The 11,062-nt window shown below is 37.5% G+C and overlaps 1 protein-coding gene across 1 annotated transcript; it reads right to left on the reverse strand.

Annotated features, from left to right (window-relative positions):
• Positions 1-504: 504 nt before the first annotated feature.
• On the reverse strand, positions 505-8,816 carry LOC101277445 (cytochrome P450 7A1). Its single transcript, XM_033437616.2, has 6 exons — positions 8,700-8,816; positions 6,844-7,084; positions 5,372-5,949; positions 3,377-3,507; positions 1,859-2,034; positions 505-996 (listed from the first exon to the last, which is right to left on the reverse strand). Exons 1-6 carry the CDS (start codon positions 8,777-8,779, stop codon positions 697-699), a joined length of 1,506 nt encoding a protein of 501 aa, XP_033293507.1. The 5' UTR covers positions 8,780-8,816; the 3' UTR covers positions 505-696.
• Between the last annotated feature and the right edge of the window lie 2,246 nt (positions 8,817-11,062).

The following is an 11,062-nucleotide window of genomic DNA, read 5'->3' on the forward strand; positions in this document are numbered from 1 at the left end:
ATGATAGACAAGATCATTGAAACCTGACACAGACATTAGAGTTTCCAGCAAAAATAAATTAAAACCTAAAGAGACTATATTAAAACCATCTTTAATGGTCTCAGGACATTGAGATCGTCATTTTAAAAACCATGAATACTAGATATAAGGAAAGCTGAACATTTTCTTTTTATTAGAAGGCATGATATAATCCTTTAAAATATCCTTTATAATATACATCTACACCCGTAGGGCCCCATATCTGGTCCAAAAGTCATGCAGTTTCACTAAAACGTGAATGTGTACGTTTTGCATAACTGTTGGGTGGCTTTTATAAAAATAAAGCAGTTTCCTTAGGAAAAAAAAGAAATTTTGCCAATTGGAATATCTTCATTCTGGAAAAAAAAAAAAAAAAAGACTTTCCTCTGAAAATAATGAAGTTCAGTCCGTGGTTATATGAACATTCACTGACTTACTGAAATGAAAACAAATAATTGTGCTTCTAGGAACTAGTTTTTTTTTCACTTGCAGGGTCTGAAATAGCTTCTGCAAACCATCAACAAGATGTTAAGATTCACAAGCAAGCACCGGTGAACAGAACTGGACCTGCGGCATCCGTTCTACCACCACTAAACAAGTCTGTCCAAAGGGACTGGTAAATCATGGTGCTCTGCAGTCTTGTAACAGCATCCGGGGTCCTCTTTTCCAAGCATATGTTCACAGATGTTTGAATTTATATCTAAACTCAATATCATTTAATGGTGGTAAAACGCCCAGGCCTGCACGGGACTGGTCCAAAGGGGGACATTGAACACAGCTCTCCACAAACTCCAGTTCAAAATAGGAAAGCATCAGAATCAAAAATTGCTTAATTTCCTGGACAGCAAATAATCTTCCAGGACATATAGTTGCTCCTGACCCAAAGGGCATGTAGTAGTACTTTAACTTGAGTCCATTACTGTAGAAGGTGCTCCTTGTCTTTCCATTTTCATCAAGATAGCGATCATATTTAAATGTCTGCAATAAAGATACAAAGAAAACAAATGTATAAGCTAGTTTAAAAGGAATTTATCTTTTTCTTAACCTGGAAGTTCCAAAGAGTAATTTTCTTTTTTAATCCAATCTATGAGTAATTTAGCAAATACCCCACCTCGAATCAGAAAGTAATAAGAAACGGGAACTTAAGGAGAACTGGTGGGAAAGGGAAACCTTTATACCTCCTATCCCGCCTGGGCAACTAGCTCCTCTCTCTGTTAGGCAGAATTAGAAAGAAGGATTCAAATCAGGAGCTTAGAGGAGTCAGTATATTAGCCCCTAATTCCCTGGATTTGGGAGCAGGCACTTTTTATTTTATTTTGTTTTTTGGTTTTTTTTTTTGCGGTACGCGGGCCTCTCACTGTTGTGGCCTCTCCCGTTGCGAAGCACAGGCTCCGGACGCGCAGGCTCAGCGGCCATGGCTCACGTGCTCCGCCGCTCCACGGCATGTGGGATCTTCCCGGACCGGGGCACGAACCCGTGTCCCCTGCATCGGCAGGCGGACTCTCAACCACTGCGCCACCAGGGAAGCCCGGGAGCAGCCACTTTTTAAAGAAGAAGAAAGGCAGCAGCTTTATTATCACACCTGCAGACATAATCTAGTAGAGATTATGTGATGACCAATACCAGGGATAAAAATTAAAATTTCAAGCTGTCATCCAAATTCTCCAAATTAGATAAATATTTGACATTAATAAAAGAGACAGTCCCTGTGGTTTCAATGATCAAATGAATTCTGCAATGGTAAATTTCTTCTTTATTTCAATCTGGGTAGACATCACCTGGATACTGAAAAAAAAAATTTTTTTTTCTGGATTCGGAACTTTGATGAACAGTCACTTACCAAAGGGTCTGGGTAGATTTCTGGGTCTAAATGCATTAACTGCGGATAAAGAGCTATGATGTCATCTTTGCGGATATTATAGGAACTGTCCTGGAGGTGCAAAGTGAAATCCTCCTTAGCAGTCCGGATGTTCAGCGAAGCACTGGAAAGCCTCAGAGACTCCTTGATGATACTGTCTAAAGATTTTAAAAGGAAGAAAGGAGGAGAGGGAAGGGAGAAGGAAGAACAAAGTATTTTTAAAGGCCATGTAATGTAGAGTCTGAAATACTTCTAGCAGCCTATAACACAAACCTAAAGAGACTGTGGGAAGCTGGCCAGATAAAAATTTCTCAAACTTTTTCTGTGCTGTGATCAATGATTCATTCGTGTCTGAATGTATTTTTAATCTGACAGTCTGAGTTAATAATCTTTTGGTAAAGATATGATTTTCTTGGTCATCAATGGGAACTAGACTTTCATAATTTTATGGAAAAATAATCTTATTTCTACAAGACACTAGACATCTAATACAATTGGAAAAAAATCAGTAAATCACTTTCATGTGAATTATTCAAAGTTTATCACTTTTGAGATTTAACATACTAACACTTTTACATAGAAATAATTTTCCAGATGTTTAATGCAACTTCACTTCGGTGTTTACAAGAACCCATTTTTATCATTACACTATCTGATGTTGTGTGAGTATGCCCTGCATTCTGGTAAGGACATAGAGGGGTACAAAGAACACGCTGAGGATAGCTGAAATATATGATGAGGATGTCTCGCCTGACCTTCCAGTCTCTGTCCTTTTAATTGTCATGCTTTAAGTGCTCCTCACATGACTGTGCATAAAATCATAGCACGTTAGTAATTTATTTCACAAGTGAGAAAATAAGACCCCCAAAAGTGAAATGACATGTCCGTGGTTTCTACGGCAGGGCAGAGTCCCACGTGGAGCTTGTGCTCCTTCTCGTCCCTTCCGCTAAGACACACTGCCCCTGAAAGCATACATTGGTTTATTTCCTCTAGAGAAACATAACAAAAACAAAGAGAAAACTCTTTCTTACTCTAAAAATATGGTACTTTTGTATTTCTATAAAATCCAGAGAAGCAAACATTTTTTTCAATGAAATAACCTTCCACCCCACCACCCAACCCATGCAGCTAATTGTGGTTTCATGATGGTACTTTTTCCCCTTTCATTTCATGAAAATGAGTAGCCCATTAACTATAAGATTGCTGGTAAGAGCAGTAACAAATGAGGCAGAGCAGGGCAGCACAGAGAGGAGGTTGAAAGCGCAGAGTCAAGAGCTCCACGTTATTGCTGCCATTGGCTCCACCATCCAATCCCAGGCAGTGACTTAACCTCTCAGTGCCCATTTCCTCACTTGTTATATACAAATATTGAGTTGGCCAAAAAAGTTCGGGTTTTTCCGAACAAGTAAGTAAGTATGCAACAAGTAAGTGCGTGATGTGTACTGACAATTCCTGTTAGGAGGATGCAGTAGATGACATGTAACAACACAGCAAACACACCTAGCACGGGCATGTCATCCAGTTGTATCCGGTTCAAATAAATTGGATTGTCTTCAAAGCTAATTTTTTGACCAGCGTTCTCTAGCATTTTATTCACTTCTTCAGTGGCCGCTTTCATTGCCTCCGGGTTCCTATGAAAGGTTAAGAGAAAAGAAAAGATGTACAGAACAGTTTTTTCTCTACCAAAAGGTCTGCAAACAAATAGGCGTTTCCCCTTCTTTTAACCAGGTGGTCAAGATACAAAGAAGGTGGGAAAGGGACATTTCCATTTATTTTTTACTCTATTTTATAGCTGTGTTTTAAGTCCTTGGATGTTAGCAAGAACTGTTGCCTTAAAAGTGTCCCGTGGGCTTCCCTGGTGGTGCAGTGGTTGAGAATCCACTGGCCAATGCAGGGGACACCTGTTCGAGCCCTGGTCCGGGAATATCCCACATGCCGTGGAGCAACTAAACCTGCGAGCCACAACTACTGAGCCCTCATGCTGCAACTACTGAAGCCTGTGTGCCTAGAGCCCGTGCTCCGCAGCAAGAGAAGCCACCGCAATGAGAAGCCGTGCACCGCAACGAAGAGTAGCCCCCCGCTCGCCGCAACTAGAGAAAGCCTGCGCGCAGCAACGAAGACCCAATGCAGCCAAAAATAAATAAATAAAATAAATAAATTTATAAAAAATAAAAGGGTCCTGCTACATAGAAGTAAAACTTTGACCAGACTTTTATAAATAAATGTTTCTAATAAGGATTAAATGGTTAAATTAGTCATATGCATGGCAATTGAGAGAAAATTGCATCCAAGATAACAATTCTAAAGTACTGGCTAAAATGCCAAAGGAAATTTAAATTTACTCTTAACATGCATGTGATTCCATGTAGAACACCTTTTCCATTTATATAATAATTTATTGTTCTAACACTTGACTGGTGAAATGAATGCTACTTCACTTTAGTGCATTGACGTTTACCGGATCGTCAGTGCCTTGGTAATGTAGCCATATAACATGATCACAGTAAACTGAGTCTCAGAAACGCTTGACCGGTAAATCTTTGCGTGCTTATCGTGAAATGTCTACTCTTACCTGTAGGATAGAAAACTGATGTTGTAACCTCACTGTAAATATGTGAATTTATTTCCAGAAAGAGCTTTCTCAAGTAAAAACTTTGGAAGGCATTTAAACTTTGAGAAAGATTAGTAATGGTTTTTTGTATCTGAAATCGTTTAAAATTTTTTTTATATTAAAGACATAAAATTATCAGCCTTCAATGGAACTTTGGCATTCCCAATCCTATGGAATAATAATTTTGTGTCTATGTGACAAAATTTTGTGTCTATGTGACACTCAACATCCAACTGAACTGGAATAATTCAATAAACCATTTGAATGTCAAATTCCCAAAAGACTATCACTCTGGGAAGACATCACGTTATGCAAAATATATGTTACAGACAGGTTTTTTTTTAATATACAGTTTTAAAAGGCAAACTCTAGCTAAATCCCATCAATAATAATATATTATGATTCTTATTCATAGCTATCAGAGTTGGTCGAATAGTATGACAGCAATCACTGACAGTGAGAAAACAGTTAATGCACAGATGAGTAAGATATAGGCACTGTTCTTTTCACTGACAATACGTCAGCAATCACATAAGGATATTTTAACGATTATAAAGACCAAATTCATGGACTTTAAGAGGTGTCATGAAGAACAGCTTGGAGTTAAGAGAAAGGGCTCTGGTGCAGACAGCCTACATTGACCCTGTACCAGCACGTTCCTTTCCCTGGAAAGGTCTCTTCTTCTACAAGATGTGTTTACCAGTCACAGCTGTTTTAGGAGGGTTGGATGAGCTGATACACGTTAAACTTTTACAAGGGTAAATACCACATTCTTGATTGACAGTATGAGAAGGTACCACGTCTTTTTTTTTTTTTTTTTTTAGTTAAAATGGTTGAATTTCTGCTTTCACCTAAAATGAAGAAATGGATAATTTGCTAATTACCTAATCATTTGAAATAAGCTCCAGAAAGTCGCTGGAATGGTGTTTGCTTGCGAGGCCCAGAGGACAGCGAGGAACGACTTGGCTTTCTCCGTGTCGTCCAAGGTGGAGAGCGTGTCATTCAGAAACCTGACCAGTTCCGAGATGTGGTCTCTCTTTCTGAGTTTCTGGAGCCGCAAGCCCTCCGCCAGTTTCTCCCGGGCGTAGTGGCCCGTCTTGAACACGTGAATGGGGAAGCCTGCTACCAGGGCTGGAAAGATTCTGTCAAATTGCTTGAAGTGGTCCAGGTGATTTAGAATGAGTGCTTTTTGTGCATCTTGCCCTGAGAGATCTTTGCCAAAGAGCGTGAAATACCCAGCTTCGAACATCACTCGATAGCAAAAGGCATACATCCCCTCTGACATCCAGGTGGGCGTCTTGGGCTTGGGAACCACCTGGGGTCTCAGGACAAGTTGGAGGTTTTCCATCATGGCTTCTGTGAGGGAATTCAAGGCATCGCCCTGCAGAGTCTTGATGATAGTTTTACTTATGTTGTCGGTGGTATTTCCATCACTGGGGTCAATACGTCTGTGTCCAAATGCCTGACCGTAAATGAAATGTGTGAAAAAAGAAATTAAACCTGACCTAGGACTAGTAAACGTCTGAAACACAGATTCGATGCTTTCATGATTCTCTACTTGTTAAAACAAAAAAAAGGAAAACCGGCCTTCCCACGTGCAATTTCATAGCATTTTACAAACGGCCAAATCATGCCCTCTTTCAAGGCCAAGTGTGAGTCCCAGATTATCAGTGACACTTCCCTCACAATCACTCTGGTCTTCTATTTCTTATTTTTCTTATGCTTCTGCATTTATTTTCACATTAATTTGGTACTAATCAAGAATGTTTTTAATCATTAGTTCTCTTTTATATTCTTTGTAGATGTATCTTAACCAGACTTTAAGCTACTTAGTAGCGGAGACCAGTTCTAATATTTCTTTGCAGAGGCTCAATATTGATTAATTTTTTCCTATAAAAGAGCCTCTTAGATCTCATCTAGGTGATGCCAAAATATCTAGTCAATTCCTTAACAAAATTAAACAATTGTGTGGCATGAGTGTGGTAAAACAATTGTTGAACGTTAAGTTTCCAACTTATACTCTGGGTCTTGTGTAGAAATTGTTGACATGAGTGAGTTTGTACCTGTCTTATTCATACCATGCCATCCGGTTCAGTAAAACATTTAATTTTTATTTCACCCTTATAAGCTGATTAAGAAATGACAAAGCTATACCGATTTTGACTTTTTAAATGATTAATACCAAGATATTATGTCTAATTTGGTTTATTGTGTTTCTAAGAATCTCCATGTAAGGGTAACTCTCTTCAGCATCTCCGGCTTTACATCTGAGTGTGTCAAAACGATTAAATAGATTGACATAGAAAAAGGTAGAAAATAAAAAAGCCTAATGCTATATAAATGCAAACCTGGTTACCTTTGCAGAAGCAGTGAAGTGAAATTTTTTCCAATCAAAGTATTTTCCATGATACAGCACTTTATGGTATAACAAGGGATTGGTGATGAAGTGGACATAGTTTCCCATTAGTTTGCAGGTGAAAACATGACCATGTTTCCTTTGATTTGCTCTGAGGAACTCAAGAGGATTGGCACCAAACTGCAGAGCACAGCCCAGATATGGAATCAACCCATTCTCCAGAGGTGGTTCACCCATTTGCCTGCAAGACACAAAGAGATGGTAAGATGGAAAATTGCACATTGTTCTTTATTTATTTATATTTATTTATATTTATTTATATTTGTTTATATTTATTTATATTTATTTACATTAAATTTTTTACCGCTGACTTCAAACCTCAAAACACTATAGTTTATTGATACTATTTTGGTTGGTGGGGCCCTGCTCCTTTACTAAAATAATGAGTTATTAACCTAGTAACATGTTGGTGAAAATGATAGCTAAATCCATCCATCCGTCCATGCATGCGTTCGGCAAACACTGAATGTCTACTATGTGATCCTCACTCTTCCCAGTGATAAGGATAAAAGGATCAACCAGGCCAACAAGATTTTCCCTATCAGTGTAGAGATGAAACTACATTCTAGTGTTTATATTTTTTCTAAGCGTCGTTTGCCTAAGTATCTCCAAATGTTTCATCTGATTGTTTTCTCTAAAGATATAGAATCCTGAATGACAAAAAGGATTACAGAATTGAAGTTTTCAAAATCTTCATAGTTTAAATATATTATTATTCTGTAATGATAGTTGCAGAGGGGAATCTTTGAGAAATGAGCACATTATAAAGTGAAATTGAGTAAGGTAAGTATTGACATGGTTATTGATTATAATTCAGTGCTCTTTGATGCTATCTTCAATGTTTTTATTTGAGAATATAAACATTTATTTTCCAACATAAACCACTATCCCTCTTGGTAGAATAACACAGCATAAAATAATTCTTTTTATTTTCATAGTTTGCAGATAAGTGGTTTAATTAAAACTAGAAACGACCAGTCCTGGTAGTTAATATTAAAATACCATAAAGGGCAAAAACAAACAAACAAGAAAACCTGTAAAAGGTAGACAACACAGCAATCTACATGGCTGAAGATATGCTGTGGGTAATTCTGTCTTTGGGGGATTGACAAAGCAGAGAATATTTACATACCCCCCCCCCGATACTCTTTGAGGAAATCAGAAGTTAAATAAACCATGGCTCTGTATCTGATTCTGTTTGTATTTCTTGAACCGATTATAAATGATACATACAAATAAAAGGGGTGTCTCATACATTTAACAGTTTCCCAGTTCGCCATGGTTGATGATCACTAATAAGAAAATAGTAATTGAATGATCAATGCAGGCTCTATACACTTTCCCAGCTTAGACTGAGTGTATACAGTGCACAAGAACTAGCTGAAAGAAGAACATTTAGTCAGAGCATCTATTTAATCCACAAGACAGGAATTGCAGATCCACTTACCACTTACATCCTTACTAATCCAGACTTTCTCTTTATATGCACACATAAACACACCCACAGAGATCTCATAAAATTTCTGTCAGTGATGTTTAACAAGTTTGTCCATTTTTACATTACCACTAGTATATGTCAATACTAAAAAGGAAACTTTGCCATTCTATCTTTTGTGAGATATAATAAAAAAGATACTTTCAAAATTTTAAATTAAAAGTTTTTACTTTAAAAAAATTAAGGAAGAAAATGCTAGCGTATGTAAGTGCAGAAAACCAACTTTATGGTATAACAGTGAAGGCAAAAGAACATTAAATGAATGAACAAAAATGCAGTTTAAAAGTAAAGCTTTCCTTACCTTCTCCTCGTTCCAAGGAGAAGCCACCAACAACAGCACACCGCTATAACAATCCCCCAGATCAAAGAGACACTCATCATTTTGCAAATCTAATGCAAAACCTCTGAGGAGGAGAGTCTGTGATGAGAAAGGTAAGGGTGTAACAACACAGACTCCAGCTGGACTTTTATATATGGTAAGATGCTTCACTTGAGGGATCAAAGCAAACAATTAACCATCCTATTAGGAAAAAAAAACAACTGGCCTTGAACTAAGTCCACGGGTATCAGAAGAGCTTCCAAAACAATCAGAAACCTGCAATACTTGATAAGTTGAAGGTCTCTCAAACATATGTTGACTTAACATTCGGACCTGGGAATGACAGCTAATATTACAAATTTAGTATGCTTATAAAAAGAACAAGTAAACCTGTTCAGGATGAACATACCCAATAAGAGGTAAATATATAAGAGGTAAAATATAATAAAGAAAAACTTAAAGAAAACTAAGCATAAGTTATCATTAAGCTAATGATTTGATCTTGTTACATTTAAGAAGAAATCAATTTAAATGATTCATGAGAAATACAGCAGTCAAGTTCAAAGGAAAGAGAACTGGATGAAATGTTTCTGCTGCTTCATGTTTCAGCACTTTTACAAAATCATAGGTATTTTACTATATATAGTAACATGTTACTTACCTAACAGCCTCAAGAAAGTATCCCACGTAAATGCATCTTCCAATTAAACATAGTTTATTTTAAAACATCAAAATTTTATTAACCATTTTATTCTAATTGAAAATATGTTTACTAATTTTTCTAATTGTTAAAGGAATACAACTTCATTTCAAATAATTTAAGACTAACTGAAACATATCTTGATAGAAAGTCAATTCATAATTTACCTCCTCAACGACTGCCCACCCAGAGGTAACAACTGTTAACTTTTTGGTATATATCCTTCCAAACTTTATTTCTATACACACTTATATAGTAATTGAGCACCTATTCTGTGCCAAGGACTCTTCAAAGGTATTCTGGCTACAGGTTTTAATAAGATGGACTTATTCTCTGCTCTAATGAAGACACTATTTCAGTAGGTAGACAGATAATAAAATTTAAGACTTATGAATAAAATAAAACAAGGTGTAGAGAGTTACCAGGGAATAAGAGCAACTGCAGGTATGCTGATGTGCTCCTCTGAGATCTGAATGACAAGAGGGGATTGGCCAACTCAAAACCAGAAGGAAGAGAGATTACCAAATGCAAAAGTCCTGAGTTAAGGATGAACTTGTTCTATCTAAGAACCAGAAGGGAGGTAGGATTGGTCAGAGCAGAGTAAATGAGGGGAAACTTGGTTAAGATATAAGACCAGAAGACAGGCAAGAGCTAGGTCATATATAGGGACACCTGACAGTAGGGAGAGAGATTTTGGAGGGCAGCAGGTCAAAACACTATCTTCAGCTGCACAGATTGCTGTGTTGTCAGGTTAACAATTGAACTTGAGCCAGAAGATGGGGAGAAGAGTCAGGGGTGGAAATAGGTGTCCCAAGTCATCAGCATTTGGATTGCATTTAGAGCCCAAAGACCTTATTAGATCACCTAGGGAGAAAATAAAGCCCAAGAAAAGAATAGAATTTAACACCAGACCCCAGAGCAGCCCATTTCTCGAGGTTAGTCAGAGAGCGGCTGAAGAGGAGATGGGTAAGGAAGGATCCGGAAGAAAACCGAGAGAATACAGTGTCGCAGGAAGCAAAAGGAGGAGGTACTTGAAGGAAGATGAGACATTTTCTGCATCACATGCTACTCTGAGGTCAAGGAAGATGGCAAAGAAATGACCTCTGGATTTGACAACATGGAGATAGTTGGTGAGTCACACATAAACACGTGCAAAGATGGGGTTCTATTAAAGACTTTTTTATAGCACGAAAAAAATGACTATCATATTGTGGATGTTTCCCATGACAATACGTATATATGTATTATATATGTATCTGTACAGATCTCTTCATTTTTTTCTGTGTGTATAGTCTCCCATTGACTAAATGTACTATAATTTAGTTAACCGATTCCCTACTGGTGAGCTTTTGGTTTGTTTCTGGTTTTTGGCTACAGAATCCATAGGTTCATTTCATCCTTTTTTGTCTCCTTAAACAGAGACCACAAATATTTTTTCATGGGTGATTTGTAATCATAATTATGAATATCAGTCATTGTGTGTCAGTAGGTAGACTTCTCAATCCATTTAGATTTTTTAGGGCATTTTGCCCACTAAATATACTTAGGCTGATGTGCTGTTTTGAATTACTATGTCTGAGTTCTATATGACTCATTAAAAGCAGAACCTTTAGGTGGCCTGTCACGGCAGGATACCAGTCAGAGA

This window comes from Orcinus orca, chromosome 17 (assembly GCF_937001465.1).
Source record: "Orcinus orca chromosome 17, mOrcOrc1.1, whole genome shotgun sequence".
Taxonomy (NCBI): Eukaryota; Metazoa; Chordata; class Mammalia; order Artiodactyla; family Delphinidae; genus Orcinus; species Orcinus orca.